Genomic DNA, 16,932 nt, shown 5'->3' on the forward strand with positions numbered 1-16,932 from the left:
AGTGCTAATAACTATTAGTAGATTGAAATGGAATTTGAAATTCATTTCTAATATTATTATGCATTACTATATTATTACGCCGGTAAGAGTAACGACATCTATCGATGAATAGCAGAAGCGAATATCAAAGGAACTAGTAACATCGAGAACGCTCGAGAAGTACAACGCCACCTATTGTCAGATATCGAAAACGCATATCGAAAATACTCGACTTGTGAGGAATGTTTTCGATAATTCTAGGGATGTCGTGTCGAATATAAAAACGTTGCAGGGACGTCATGAACTCAGTTAGCAATCGGATTTATTCGAAGCGAAACAGCGAACAGATCACCTGAAGCGAAGTGGAAGAAGTGAATTAAGAATTTTAAACTGTTCGTTAAGTGTTGTAAGTGTTAATACATTTTTAATTTGTACTTGGGTAGAATTTTTATTTTTATTATATATATTTTATCCCGTACCCCAGCGCGTAACAATTTAATATTAAAAATGACACGCAAGATTGGATACACTATCGAGAAAATTCGATTAATTTTAAATACGAATTTTCTCTATAACTAAATAGTAATCTGTATTCGTGAATCGCGCTATCAACATTTACGCGTAACGTAGAATAAAAGCAAAATCTCGGTTCTAGACTACCGGGGAGTCCTGCGCCACGGGCCGAAGCGGTATGTTGCAGCCGCTAAACTCGCAAATGCAAACATACATCCAAATTTAGACCCTAAGTGACGGTGTTAACGAACCAATTTCAACATTTGCCATTCTGTCGACTGCACACTTAAATTGCTCTGACTGTATTCGGGTACCGGCGACATTTATCTATAGAATGACGAATGCTTGAATAAAAATGCTTGAAGTTTGAGATTTCCGAGCCCACGTGGTTGATTTGACTCCTTTTTTGGTAGTTATTTTTTTTAACCGATTTTTTTTATTGACCTTGTAGGCAGACGAGCATATGCCCGAGCCTTGACGGTGGGTGGTTACCGTCGCATGGACGTCAGCAATGTCAGGGGCAGAGTCAAGCCGCCGCCTACCATTAAGTACTCTCCACAAGCCTTGTTTGAAGAAGGACATGTCATAACGATCGGGAAACACCGTGGAGGGGAGCTCATTCCATAGCCGGATGGTACGTGGCAAAAAAGATCTCTGGAAACGCACTGTGGATGAGCGCAGTGGCTCCAGGTAGTATGGATGAACTCTACTCCGGTGGCGAGCGGTGCGATGGTAAAAACGAGATGATGGAGTCATCTCAAACAATTATACAGTGTGCTTAGTGCGAATTTTTTTATGTTCTCGATAGCGTAAAAGTTAACTCAAAGTATGCAGTTGGAACAGCGCCCCTAGCGGCAAACGTAGGCAAACGTTCCAACTGCATACAAATTTGAGTTAACTTTTACGCTATCGAGAACGTTAACAAACTCGCACTAAGCACACAGAGCACTTCAAATAAATCTCAGATTTTTCTTTATGTGAACCGATATTAATGACTTTCCCTCTTTTTTTAAAAGCTGCTGTTTCTTGTCTGATCGGTGATCTTATTTTAATCATATCAAGGTCCGACCACAAGTTATCCATAATAATGCGATTTTTTTCCTACCTAAGATGGTGGCCTTGAGAGGCTAGGCTAGCGTAACCTAACGAGTAGGTGAGCTCATGGGGCTCAAACCAGACGACGTTGCTAGCACTAACCCCTTTTTTTTTTTCTCGGGCCGGGGGCCGAACCTCCTACGAGGTCCCCGCGCCTAGGGGGCGCGCGGGGTATGTGAGACTCAACGATCTGCAGGTGTTGAGAGCAGATCACGGGCCCAAGGAAAATATGTTCTCATATTTTCGTGTTGTAGTCCGCATTCTTTTTTTGTTTGTGAAATACTTTAATTAGTACACGACACGCCAACCGTAGGTATTATTCGGGGATGCGTGTTTCAAAGGAATCAAACTTGGAAACAAATCCACGTTCGATGATTGTCGTGGTGATAAAGTACTATTTTGTTTGTTAAAGTCGGTTTTTATTTGTGAAATAAACTAATAATTAACTTACTCCAATATCGCCGACAGTTTGGTTTTAAAATAAAAATATTTAATTTGCTATCAGCGATTTCATGTGATGATATTTTTTCTTTTTTCCGATATAAATAAGTCAATTTTCACCTTGTTCCATTTTCCTTCTCTTTATATTAAATTTTATCCTAAATCTAAATTCTAGGTCTTTTATTCGCTATTCTTTGAGATATCGTGTGAGTGTTTATCGGCAGAAATAGCGTCATTTTTTTTTTTCTATTTTATTGTGCCGCCTTGTATAGATACAAACATATTCTCAAAATTTCATCTTTATGTGACTAATCCGAGTTAATATAAGCTCCTGTGACTCACGGACAGACACGGTAGGTTTGTCTTCCAACAAAAATAATTATATATGTATCATGTATGTCAGCGCCATCTAGCGAATTCTATACATTTTTACTGAAAAAGTACTGAACTTTTTGTTTTAGATGTCAATGATGCCATCTGCTAATCGCAAATGCGAACTAATCTCAAATATTACATTTGGCGAGAACTTCTATTTTCTTCTATGGTATTTTTAAAGTCACGTACTAGGTCCTGCCACTGTCTATTGAGACAGCAAAGAAGTCCCTAAAATCACTTGTACCTTTCAATTTCCACTGGCCACCCAAAGCTTTTACTGCGCAAGTCAATACAATGTCATATTATGTTTTGTCAAATCTACGTATTGAACATTGATAGAATTGAAATTGCTAACTAAACACGTTTAAATCGTTAAAATAGTTATATTGTAGTACTCACGCGACTTATTCACAAATTATTTGCAAATAAATGTCACTATCCAATCACTGGATGGCACTTTGAAATTAGCGATCGAAGTTGACAATTGAGGTATTTATTTTTAATGATTCTTTATTCATGATACCTAGTAATAATTATAAAATAACTAAAAAGGAGTTTAAAATACACACAAAATTCAATATTTATCTTAAAAGTATTTAATAAACGTAATTAATATTAAAATGTTTTGAACAAATGTCTGTTGGATATTTTTATTAACATTTCCGATGTTAGTAAAGTGATCAATATGTTTAAATGTTTAACGATGTTGACATTGCAAATTAAATGTTGTAATGATTATACAAGGATTTTCGGTTGAATTAATGAAAACAAAAAATGTAAATAGAAAGTATTGTCATAACAATCAAAGTATTTATTTACCAATATGATTCAATACAAAAAAAATATAACAATATATGTACTGGTTTTTAACTAATTTATTTTTCATAAAGTGATATTTAGATGAAACGTCTTTATATTAAAATTAGCTTTAGATCTTGAGAAAGGTTTATTTTGTTTTGTTTTCAGACAAATGTCTACAGGAGGCAGTGGAGCTGTATTTTTCCTCGGAACTAGAGCTCATTATCAGGTTTTTATTAAAAAATAATATAATCTTTTTTCAGATATGTAATGCCAGCCAGTGCATTTCTTCTTCTTTAGTTTTTGGTTCCGGCACGGTTTGTGCATTAGCCAGCGTCAAGTGATAAAGATTTTTATAATTCGCCGTCATTTTTTTTTATAGATTATGAATAATAAAAAACGATGGAAACTTAATCAATCGGCATGAAATTAAATGAAATGATATGAGATGAAATATGATCTCAGTAAAATAGTGGTCATTTACTGAGACTTTCTCAGTGGACTTTTTGAAGGATCCCGCGAAGCTACGTCCAGCGGCTTTGTTTCATTTTCCCACATTTGTACTCTTTCACAGATGCTAAACAGTTAATAAACCACCGTTATTACACATTTAAACCCGAAGAAACACTAAATAGACAAAATAAAACAAATCACACAACTTCACTCTTCGCGTTCCCGCCAAAAAGTCCAGCCAGTGCATTTACGCATCTTAACCCTTTTAGTGCTGAGCTTATTTTCACATATTTTGCAAAAACTGCCAGAGGGTTTTTGAAAACGAAAAAGTACCTTAGACAAAACTTTCTTAAACAAATCCCCTTCATTCCCTCGCCTTTCAAACCGAAACGCATTACTGCTTCACGGCAGAAATAGGCGGGGCGGTGGTACCTACACGCGCGGACTCACAAGACGTTCTACCACCAGTAAAAATTTAATTTGTTGTAATTTGTTTCCTTTAAAAAGCCACAACAACTTTCCGTTCAGGTCCTCCAACGGCCCGAAAATCGTTTCGATTTGGATAACGGCAACGAATCAACGGAGTCCATCTATCAGAATCGTTCGGCGCAAGAGCTGTGGCCTGAGGGTAAGATGAAGGATTCGGACAACAAGAATCGCGTTAAAGAATGCAATTGGAGCTACGAAAACGAAGTTAACGGTGAGTTTGCGAATTGTTTTAAACTCTAGATGCTGTAGCGACGCCCCGCCTATTTCTGCCGCGGCTTGGCAATTTTTTTTTAATTCCTACCGAAGCTGAGAGCCTTGAGAGGCTATTTCAGCGTAACCTTAACTAGTATGTGAGCTCACGGGGCTCAAGCCTGACGACGTTGCTAACACGAACCCTAGCAAGAGTCGTGTTTTGCAGAATCTACCACCGGATCGGAAACGCGACCCACTGAGAAGATCCGGCGAGAAACTCAGTGGGCTGTGTCTGAGGGCTCTTGGTAATGGCGTAGCGATCTTAACTCGCGCCCAGATCACAATACCTTTTTAGCATAATATTTTCCAGAAATCAATTATAATACAAAAAAATATATCCACCAATTATTTGTTTTGTGGACTATTTGGCGCCGTTTGTGAGTACCGGGGCACGATGTCTCTCCTTGCTCCGCAAGATCGGGAATGTAGTTACCGGTAGCCACGATGATACGGTTCTCGTGTCGTGCCGCTTTCACGAAATGGCGCATTGATGCCTACTGTAGATACTTAATGATGGACTCTAGGTCCAGGTCGTCGTGTAAGTCAATGTACCTGACGAACCACGGGGCTCCGACGGCTATCCTGCAAAAACGGGATTGAATGGTTTGAAGGGGTTTCAAGTTAGTACGGGCCGCGTGATCTAACACTACACTTGCATACGTCATGACGGGGCGTATGCAAGTTTTGTAGAGTGTCACCTTATTACGAAGGGACAATTTACTTCACTTGCAAATAATTGGATAGAAGTTTCCTAGTATGAAGGCGGCACGATCGCGTACCGTCTTTAGTCTGTAGGGGCTTGGAAGGTGTGGCAGCCGTTGTACTGCATTGACGTTTTCATGTCTATAGGCTCCAGTAACCATTTAACATCAGGTGAACCGCGAGCAATAACAAAAAAAAAACATTGATTTATTTACGATATGTCCTGCTTCCAGTGTCCGATGAGAAATTAAGAGAGGAAAACACAGGCAATGGAATCATAAGTCGCACAATACGACGCGAGAGCGAGACGGCTTCTTGTGAAAAGGACAACGATATTAAGCCTGCCCTGTTGAACATCGATCCAGACAGGTAGGCGTGACGTCAGCAGGCTTCAGCCACAGGACCATCGAGGATAGAACTGAGGAGTATAATCTCAGCGTATTAAAAAGTGTTCGCTGAAAGTGACCTAATTAAGATGGCGCTACTGTAGCAAGTGGAAGGATTTTAAAAACAGTGCCATTAATTACCACCCTTCTCTTCAACCTGCTATACTCATAACATTATTATATATTTAACCCGCAAAATTATAATTTGCGTAATTACTCATGGTAGGACCTCTTGTGAGTCCGCACGGGTAGGTACCACTACCCCGCCTATTTCTGCCGTGAAACAGCAATGCGTTTCGGTTTGAAGGGTGGGGCAGCCGTTGTAACTATACTTGAGACCTTAGAACTTATATCTCAAGGTGGGTGGCGCATTTACGTTATAGACGTCTATGGGCACCAGTAACCACTTAACACCAGGTGGGCTGGGAGCTCGTCCACCCATCTAGGCAATAAAAATAAATATATATATAGGCCTTCAAACTTGAGATATATATTTCGATTGCGTTCCAATTAAGTACGCGAATTATAATAATATATTTTGCGGATAGGTACGATTTTTATTGAACGATGTTATTCCGTCTGACGCACTGAAAATCGGTGGGGCACAAAAAATACTGGATTGGGGACCTCGTGCTGGACGTCGTGATTGGGGCGGACAGCTAACGGGGTGGACCGATGATCTGATCAAAGTGGTTGGTAGGGAGTGGATGAGAAAGGTAGCAAACCGTAGAAGATGAGGTGCATTCGAAGAGACCTACACACAGCTTTGGGTGGAGACAGGTTAAGGAAAAGATTCCTTATAGATATATTCGATTTTTTTTTTCCTTTTTGCGGGATTCGAACGCGGGTACACTCACGTCGCTCGATACGACTGCCCCCGCGTCTTATCCTCCAGGCCGCGACTTATAAGCTGATATTTGCGGCAGTGCGTCGTCTCCGAAGCCGCGTCGGCGTCGCCACTTCCTGTCGCTGCTGTCGTCGCTGACGCGACGCAAGCGACGCCACGACGCTGACGAGACCCAATACCTGCGCCACATCGAGAGCGCGCTGATGACCTGCACGTACAAGGAGTCCTGTCGCTGTCTCGACTGTCAGGTGAGGCCCGGGATCCTAATCACTTACAACGTCAACTTTTCAGGGTTATTTTTATATCTTAGATGGGTGGACCAGCTCTCGACGACATCTACAACCTAAATGCTGTCACCTACATTGATTATAAGTTCTAAGGTCTCAGTATAGTTACAACGGCTGCACCACCTATCAAACCGAAACGCATTACTGCTTCACGACAAAAATAGGCAGGGCGGTGGTATCTACCCGTGCGAACTCACAAGACGTCCTACCACCAGTAAACGATATTATAATGTAGGTAGTATCGTCAAAGAATCATTCAGATTCGTTCTGAAGGGTGTTTCACCACCACCCACCACCACACTGGCGTGTTGGGAATTCGTTAAGGTAGAAGATACCTCGTCCGACCTATTTCTGTCGCGAAGCAGATAGCGCGTTTCGGTTTGAAGGGCGGGGCAGCCGTTGTATAGGTGGGTGGCGGCATTTACGTTGTAGATGTCTATGAGCTCTAGTGACCACATAACACCAGGTGGGCCGTGAGCTCATACACCCATCTAAGCAATAAAAAAAAACGTTAAAATAATACAAAAATTCCAATAGTAAAAACTTTATTGTTTATTGCCAAATTCAGTAGGTAACCGATTTAAGAAAAAAATTCAGCACCAATATACACAATCCAAAATATTGTCTTCACGTTAACATTTAAGCTTAAATTTACAAAATATATAAGTTAAACTAATTTTATTAATGCCTATATTCACGCGACGAAGTCGAACTAATAAGGTACCTAATAATTTTCCATACTGTCCATAGTTTATTTAATAATATAAATGGCGACCGCGACTCAACATTTACAAAATATAGCCAATGAATTGGAGTCTCAAATCTGCAAAGCGTGGTAAGGCCTCTTGTGAGTTCGCACGGGTGCCTATTTCTGCCGTGAATGCGTTTCGGTTTGAACGGTGGGGCAGCCGTTGTAACTATACTTGGGACCTTAGAACTTATATCTCAAAGCGGATGGCGCATTTACGTTGTAGATGTCTATGGGCTCCAGTAACCACTTAACACCAGGTAGGCTGTGAGCTTGTCCATCTATGTAAGTAATAAATAAAAAAAGTGTACCTAATTGCGTCACATTTCTTTAATCCTTTACACAGACCAAAGGTTAAGAAAATATAGCTTCTAGATACCTATTCATTACTCGTTATTATTTCCTCCCTGTTATTGTTTGAATAGTGTCATTGTGTGTTGTCGCTGTCTATTCAGAGACAAACTTTACAATTATCTGTTTTTGTGCACTTTTTTTTTTATTTTGCCTCTGAATGCACAGGGAAGTATTGTTTGAAATAGTTTCTCAAATACATAATGTTAAGAAGTTGGTTGATAATGAAAACTAAAATAATTTTTTCCAATGAGACAGGATTAAAAAGTTTTAAATAAATGTAGCTAAAAACAATAGTTAGCTTTTGAAGATGGAATCAATGAGATAAATTTTAATACAATTCACAAGATATCGAGAATGTAATGTTAACCTTTGACTATAACAAAATATTAAATTGAATTCATGATTTTCTTTGTCACAAATTGCATGAAATCATCCACTGCACTTTATCTCTATAAATAAATTATAAATTTTGGTACATCACATGTACAAATAATTAACTTTAGGATTATCTCAAAGGTAATGTCGTTATTGTTCTACTATGGTTTAGTACTATGCTTTTAATCAGCCTGAAGTATCAATCAGTGGTCATTTTTAATTTTTTGCCACATCCAATCAAACTTAATTCAGAATCCAGCTTTTGATTTTGGGAAATATTCTCTTCAATCCAATAATTACTCAAACAATTCACTCTTCAACTAATGAGGTGTTTAGTAAACTCTATTGATAATATATTTTGTCTAAAGCGTACACATAAAACAAATTGTCTTAAAAATGAAATGGCGAATTGATTTATTACAATAGAATGAGAAGTAAACCACTACTAAGGAGCTAGATAGTTTCACTCAGAGGCCCGATAGAGGTATCAACAAATTTGTCAATGTCATAATCAGAATGTAAATTCTCATTTTCCTTTTCGGTGCTTTTATTTCTCTCGTCTATCCTGGTGCACTTGAGGCAGGTCTGTCCTTTACGGAGCCAGCAGCCTCTGTGATACATAGAATTGCACTTCTCACACATTATCGCTCCACTATCAAAGGGATACAACACTTCATTGTTGCTGCACACTTCACACAAATAACCTTTGCCTGAACATAGAGGGCAGTTTGTTATATGTGTCCGACAGACCTCTGTCAGTTCAGTCAATTCAGTTTCTAATGACCCGTCATTAATCGCCTGTAAGTGTGACATACTGTACTTCTTGTTTACGTCTCCGAGTTGGACGAATAGAGGAGACAGGAGAGTTGTGCCTTCGGTGCAAGCGCACAGGTATCTACGCATCCATTCCAGGTCCTTGCGCATCTTGTGAACCCATTCCAATTCGGCAATGAAGCTAAAGAGCTTAGAATTAATGTTTTCAATGTTTATGTATGGTCGTGACCATGCTATACTTAACATTTGGTAGGCCAGGCGTGAGACGTAACGTTTCTCCCAATCCCAGTTGTGGACAACTCGAGCCGGTATCGCAAACTGATCGTTCCAATGGCATGTTGTACAGTAATAAAGACCCGTATAGTCACATAATCGAGGATCGTTCCAAGCATCCTTAAAAGTTAATGTGGTTTCACATTCAGCACATTTATAATCTTGTGCTGCTAAGCCTCTTTCTGGGCAGATGTTCATGTCAAACTCCCCCTTTTCTGTCATCACGACATGAGCACACACTCTGCATATGTGATCGATGCATTTATAATGGCACAAGTATCCACAGTCTGTACAAATATATGAGCTCTGAACTATACTCCATATTACACCGCTGCAGTGATCACAATACTGTTTGCGGTTGTTTGGGTTGACCTGCTGCTCGAAGTGATGACCTTTGATGGATACTTTGACCCTGGTCTGACCCTCATTGTCCTTCAGGTCCTCTAACCTCAGCCTGAGCTCGACTAAATAACGCACTAGCCATTTGCGTTCGTCGGAGCATTGGGAGCTGTTCAAAATTAGTTCTTTACATTGATTTATAGCTTTTTCGATATCTTCTTTGGTCGCAGAGCTGTGTATCTTAAGTTTCTTGTTCGCTATCGATTTCGGTATGTAGTTTGAGTCGTAACTCTCGTCAGCAGACACGCAACCAGAAGTCGAGGAAGATGGGCTCCGATCCGTAACGGAAGTCCTGGGATTACAGCATATCAAACTGCCACGGTATTTAGGCGAATCATGAGCGAGAGCCGCTGCCATTGTGTGCAAAAGCAATCGGTTCCCGCCGTAACAAAGGAACATCAACAAATATGATTAAACTTTTTTCAAGGTTTTCTTCGGAATTGATCGGCCATTTCTCTCGTTCGAATCACTTGTACAAATTTAACGTGGTCTGATATATTTGTACTGCGTTCTCGTGACGTTTCCGTGTTTACATTTCCTTTGTTTTGAATTAAATTGCTATTTTTTTGCAATCAACACAAAAATGTTTCGTCATGACTTTGACATTTGGATTTTACTCCTCCCCGGTTGGCTGACCTGATTCTAGTTACGATCCGTACTACGTAACAAATTTGTAAATTTCAAAATTGACTGCTCAATTGGAATAAATCGATCGAAAATATATAAAAAACAGAATAATTATAACAAAAACAAAGAGGGTATACAGTAATATTGAACAATAATAAAATTATTCCCAAGACATTTTTCCAATCGTTAACTTTCCATCAATACTCTACAAACGGAACGCAGTACGCAGGCGTGCCAACTTTACAGTACTATTAAACGCAGCTGACAAAGTCAATATTTTGTAATCTACACTGCTAGTTTCCAAAGCCCTTAATACAAAGTAACTAGTTTTAAAAACACAATGTATTCCAAACAAAAGTTTTGAGACGATCCGATTGCAGATTTAAAATGAGGTCATGCTTATTTTGACCTCCTTACCTCGATACCTATATTTTGCTATAACTAGTTATGCAAATAATTTGAAATATCAATGGGTCATACATTTTGTAATCTGACTAATTAATGTAAATATAGGTTTCCTTGTATTATGATAGATGTTTATTTGCTGTTAATTATGACAGTACGCCATTTTTTTTCTTTTCTTTTTATGACTTGAGAATAGGCAGTCAACCTGATCACCTATACCATCCTCCATGACCAATGAGTTTTTTTTTTTTTTTTTATATATTGACACCCGTTATCACAGGGCGTTACTGTTTCCCCTAACATAGGTCAGAGTCTTTTTACATCCAATTCGTATTTAGATTTTAACTTACACCCTATCCATTCTACTCCTTCTTTGGGAGATCCTACTTTGGCCTACTATTATTTATTTTATCTTTATTAATATTTCGTTACTGACTACTAACAATATTTCATCTTATTCTAATAAACCCCACCTGTCTTATATATATTTTATTATTAATCTATGTCCATTGTTGCCATATCCTTATTTCTCTTACTATTTCATTAACCTACTTATATCTATTACATATTTTCTTGTTCTTTTTGCACATCTTGACCAATGAGTTCGAAGTTTCAATTGCATAATCATATGCCCCAAGCTTTCAATCAGAATACATGACAACGTCGCCGCAGAAATACACAGAAAGGAAATACTCCTGCTTACTGGAGTCAGAGATGACGGTCCTGATTTTATTAAGAATAAATGTTATTTATTTATTCCGGAGTTATCAGACATCGCACGCAGTAAGCCACGGATACTTCGATTAAGAGAGAGAAACGGAATGATATTATCTATACTTTATTCCTTCCATTGTGTTATTTTTAACCGACTTCACAAAAGGAGGTTCTCAATTCGATTGTATGTTTTTTTAGGTTTGTTACCTCTTAACTTTTGACTGGGTGAATCGATTCTGATGATTCTTTCTTTTTTAGAAAGCTGACGTTTCCCGTGTAGTCCCATTTCAATTTAGTTCAGTTCTGATAATGGTGTCCATGAGGAAACCATATAAGTCTTAAATTTGCATTAAGTACGTGCGCGACAAATAGATGAATAACTCAATAACTCAATATCACGCCAACCGATTTCGATGATTATTGTTTTTAGTGTATACTAACTGACCTGGCAGACTTCGTAGTGTCTCAATCGATAAATAAAATACCTAAACTTTTGTATAAAATAAACTTTAAACGAACAAAAGGAATCCGTCCGACAGGGGACACATCAAAGGGAAAACAAAATTATTATTTTTATTGAATTCCGAGCATTTTCATATTTATTTACTTTTTAAACCTTCCCTGGACTTCCACAAATAATTCAAGACCAGAATTAGCTAAATTGGTCCAGCCGTTCTCGAGTTTTAGCGAGACTAACGAACAGCAATTCATTTTTATATATATATATATATATATATATATGTATATATATAGATTAAAGATTAATTTGTTTCGGAATATCTTTTTCTATTTGAAGTCGGTTTTTGTTAAAGCATTTCGATTTACAATCATTAGTTACCTAAGTAATCTTTGGGAGCCTACAGTAGGTACTAGTTCAAATAGGCGCGAACGGAAAATTTTATCATAAACTCTTCATGGCATCGGAGCTTATCACGGTTTCTTTATTATAGAGCCGTTACTTCGAGTGTGACGAGAGCGAGGATTACTCGTCGGACGACAGCGACTATTACCCTCAGCAGATCCTCCCTCCAGCGCCGCAGCCGATGCAGCAGGAGGAAGATGACGAGGTGAAAAGATATTTTCTTTTAATACTGTGATGGGTGGGCGATCTGACAGCCCAGTCGCCATTGACTAGTTACCGGAGCCCATAGACGTCTACAACGTAAATGACGACACTCACTTTTTATTGGTGGTAGGACGTCTTGTGAGTCCGCGCGGTTAGGTATCACCACACTGCTTATTTCTGCCGTGAAGCAGTAATGAGTTTGAAGGGTGGGGCAGCCGTTGTAACTATACTGAGATCTTAGAACATAGATCTCAAGGTGGGTGCCGGCATTTACGTTGTAGATGTCTATGGGTTCCAGTAACCACTTAACACCAGGTGGACTGTGAACTCGTTCACCCATCTAAGCAATAAAAAAAGTGACCTAACCTATATATTAGTCGACTATTATCAAAGCCGGCAATGTGACTTTTGGATAATTATTGGTAAATCAGAAAAACGAATTATTGACTTTGTATTCCATTGGCAGTCACAAAACTCTTTTGAACGACATCTTAGATAAATAACAGGTTAAGTATTAACCTTTATTTAATGCAGGTTTTGAACCGTATTCTTTGAAGGAGACGATTATATTCAAATCAATCTGTATTGACATATCAATAACATTTTTTTGTCCAAATGCACAGATTGCCACCTTTGATAATAGACGACTCATATGATAGTTAGTATGGAGATAATGAAGTATGAATTTACATTAAATACTTCGTAACCAAAAATAATGTTTACAAAGCCATCTGTTATCTATGTGTGAAACTAGGGATAAATCGTTTTTTTCATCAAAAGGAGAAACCCGAAATTCATACAAACTTGGGCCCGGCGTTACAGTGCTAGAATTTGGGCATAAATTACAATACCTTAGAAGGTTTCATGAGCCCAATTTTCAGGTCTCCCAGCAATGGCCAATTTGGTAAATCACACAATGTTTACATTTTAGGTTATGTTTATTGTTCGAGATATTTTAGGACTTTTTGGCGGGAACGCGAGGAGTGAAGTTGTGTGATTTGTTTAATTTGTCTATTTAGTGTTTCTTCGGATTTAAATGTGTAATAATGGTGGTTTATTAACTGTTTAATATCTGTGAAAGTGCACAAATGTGGGAAGATGAAACAAAGCCGCTGGACGTAACTTCTCGTGATCCTCCAAAAAGTCCACTGAAAAAATCTTAGTAAATATCCACCATTTTACTGAGATTATATTTCATCTCATATCATCTCATTTAATTTCATCCCAGTTGATTAATGTCTTAAATTAATCATCTTCATTTCATTTCACTCCATAATATCATTTTTCATAAAAATATGAATATACATTAAAATAAGACATGACTTAAAGGTCTCAGTTACCAGGTCATAAAATCTCTTAAAAAAAACGAGATATTTTAATAAAAAACGATATTTTTGAGGCTGTTTCCTACTAAAGATGAGTAATTTTTTACGAAACCTGTTGCAGCAACAGGTTGCTTGAAAATAAAAGTGGAACCTGTTACGAGAATTCGCGCATTAGGTTGTTTACGAAAACGAACAAAGCCAAAACTTAAAAACAACGTGTCATAACTAAATGGCACAGTTATTTATTTCTTTTAATGATTTTTGTTAGTGGATTTTGGTGCTTTATTGCGTTATTCAATGAGATTAAGTCTGGTCAGCGAATCATGGCACAACTAAATAGCGGCAATCCAAAATATCTTCAGTTGGCAGCATTAAAGATAACATAACACGATTTGATACATTTGTGTTTTTCTATGGCATAGTCATATTAATATAAAAATGCAAAACTACCCTTTCATGCTATATTTAATGTTGTCAGTTGTAGATATTTTGAATTGCCGCCATTGTAAGTAGTTGTGTCACAATTCGATGGCCATACTCTATTTACATTGATTAAAATACCTATAAAAACAGTCATTTATCCTAAAACAAAAGAGTATTAATTATTTTTTACACTCGATTTCCACTAAATCGATCCAATTTTAGGGATGCTAATAATCCGCACGTTTGTGGAGCTAGTTATGTATATTGAAATAAGTGTTGCAGATGTTTACAAAGATCGTTTAAAACAAAAAATAGAATTCAACTTTTTTTCTACACTTGGCCATTGTCAATGAAGCTAAGATTTCAATAGGTTAATAAAGCAAAATAGACGAATTTTTTGATACATATCCCATTCGTGTAACGCTTAGGCCCAGAATGGGGTTTCTCCTTTATTATGTTTTAAATAAATTGCAATATATAAGCACGAATATGAAAAATTGTGGGCTAGGCCACTTTTACGCCGACGGCTTCACAGCCCACCTGATGTTAAGTGGTTACTGGAGCCCATAGACATCCACAACGTAAATGCGCCACCCACCTTGAGACATAAGTTCTAAGGTCTCAGTACAGTTACAACGGCTGCCCCACCCTTCAAACCAAAACGCATTACTGCTTCACGGCAGAAATAGCCGGGGTGGTGGTACCTACCCGCGCAGACTCACAACAGGTCCTACCACCAGTGCAAAAAGCGAAATTTTCGGAAACACAACGCGTTCCAGGTATTTGTCGACACGGCTCCAAGCGATAACACCTCAACCGACATGCTTCTCGAGAAAGAGAAGGCATCGATATCTTCGGAGGAAGTCGACGAGTCGGAGGAGGATAACATGCATCTGGAAGTGGCGGCTGGAACGCCAATTCTTCTCAACTATTTACTGACACATCCGATAACGTGTGCCATACAGTAGTTGGCTCGCCCCTCAAACAGCTGGTGGGTCAGCGAATCTCAAACTTTTGAATCGATTTTAGTCGATTATTTTCAAACTAAAATCGATTAATAAACAAGACAAGATTAACAATCAACAATTGTTCGTATTAAGCTGTTTAAGATAATTCGCGTTGATTTAAATGGATTACGCTTAGATGTTGCACTAATAGCTTTATGGCTGGCGATAATTTGTTCACTCAGCTCATAGAAATTGTGAAACTGTAAATGCTTGTCTTTTTTTTCCTGCCTATGCTGATAGCGTTGAAAGGCTATATCAGTGTTACCCTAGCATGTAGGTGAGCTCACGGGGCTCAAACCGGAGTGTTGCTAACATTGACCCTAGCAAGAGCCGTGATTCGCAGATCGGAAACGCGACCCACTGAGAAGATCCGACGAGAAACTCAGTGGGCTGTGTCTGTGGGATGCTTGTCCTTTATATAGTGGGTACCGGTAAAGAGAACTGTCTTAAATGGACAAAAAATATGAGTGGAAAGTTGTGACTTGGTAACACATACAGCGGCGATGTACCGAGCGAGGTGTGATGTGAATGTAGACTGTTTTTTTGCTCAGTTGGATGGACGGCCTGGTGTTAAGTGGTTACTGAAACCCATAGACATCTACAACGTAAATGCGCCACCCACCTTGAGATATAAGTTCTAAGGTCTCAGTATATATTAAGATCTAGTTTATTAAATCCATTGCGTAGCGCGTTCGAACTCACGGTCGACGCGGCGGATATCACTTTGGCCACATTATATTCGTTCATTTACAATCGACGCGGCTTTAGTGTTTTTAGTGAGTGTTTTTTAACGTTCTCGATAGCGTAAAAGTTAACGCAAATTTGTATGAACGTTTGCCTACGTTTGCCGCTAGGGGCGCTGTTCCAACTGCATACAAACTTAACTTTTACGCTATCGTTAAAAAATACTCACTAAGCACACGGCACTACTCGCTAGGGTTCGCGTTCAAGATAATTTCTCACGATACAAACACTATTAGCTATGCACAATTCGGATACGCTAAAGATATAATTATAATCGTATGTGCCTAGTATGAATAATTCGAGAGGTGAACGGATATTTGGATGAGAGCAACATTTTTGCAACTTTACATGAGAGCTATTTAAAAGTTCAAAATTTAGAAAAAATATCATAACAAAAAAAAAAAAAAAATTGCTTAGATGGGTGGACGAGCCCACCTGATTTTAAGTAGTTACTGGAGCCCATAGATATTTACAACGCGTAAATGCCGCCATCCACCTTGAGATACGAGTTCTAAGGTCTCAGTATAGTTACAACGGCTGCCCCGCCCTTCAAACCGAAACGCATTACTGCTTCACGGCAGAAATAGGCAGGGTGATAGTACCTACCCGCGCGGACTCTTAAGAGCTCCTACCACCAGTAAAAAGATGTAAACCACTGTTGTTACTAATACCAAATAAAGCACACCTTTCGTTATAAAGATAAATGTCATGTATTATGTAAGCAAAATGTCCCTTAAACCAAATATCTTTTCACCCCTCGATAGTACATAATATAAATAACCTAGTCTTTAAAATTTCAAGTCAAAAAAATATTACTATGTAATTAAAATGGCGATTATATTATAGTTTCAAAATAGGTAAGCTAAAAAATAGTTCTTAGCTATGTGTACGTGGCTTAATTGTTGTAAAGGATATTATAAGCAATAAAATCTAATGCAGCGCTTGGTTTTTTAATTTACTTATCAATTACTCACGGTTTCGCCCTAAATATTTTAAATGTGAACATAAGTACTCTGAGGAATTGTTCGAGATGATACCGGCATCTCGTTTTTACCATCGCACCGCCCGCCGCCGGAGTAGA

General features: G+C 38.3%; 2 protein-coding genes across 3 annotated transcripts; one reads left to right on the forward strand and one right to left on the reverse strand.

The window, feature by feature from the left end:
* The first annotated feature begins 1,138 nt into the window (after window positions 1-1,138).
* LOC101741935 (uncharacterized) lies at window positions 1,139-16,791 on the forward strand. 2 transcript variants are annotated; one of them, XM_062673759.1, is made up of 7 exons: window positions 1,139-1,224; window positions 3,370-3,430; window positions 4,183-4,354; window positions 5,331-5,466; window positions 6,410-6,578; window positions 12,237-12,353; window positions 14,880-16,791. In XM_062673759.1, the coding sequence occupies exons 2-7, from the start codon at window positions 3,374-3,376 to the stop codon at window positions 15,066-15,068; spliced, it is 840 nt and encodes a 279-aa protein (XP_062529743.1). In that variant the 5' UTR covers window positions 1,139-1,224; window positions 3,370-3,373; the 3' UTR covers window positions 15,069-16,791. The 2 variants fall into 2 exon arrangements, with proteins under 2 accessions (XP_062529743.1, XP_004933333.1); XM_004933276.5 differs by lacking the exon at window positions 1,139-1,224 and adding an exon at window positions 2,624-2,892.
* LOC101741786 (differentially expressed in FDCP 8 homolog) lies at window positions 7,146-10,364 on the reverse strand. The gene has a single exon (XM_004933275.5). The coding sequence runs from the start codon at window positions 9,937-9,939 to the stop codon at window positions 8,548-8,550; it is 1,392 nt and encodes a 463-aa protein (XP_004933332.1). The 5' UTR covers window positions 9,940-10,364; the 3' UTR covers window positions 7,146-8,547.
* Window positions 16,792-16,932: the final 141 nt, after the last annotated feature.

Source organism: Bombyx mori, chromosome 2 (genome assembly GCF_030269925.1).
Source record: "Bombyx mori chromosome 2, ASM3026992v2".
Taxonomy (NCBI): domain Eukaryota; kingdom Metazoa; phylum Arthropoda; class Insecta; order Lepidoptera; family Bombycidae; genus Bombyx; species Bombyx mori.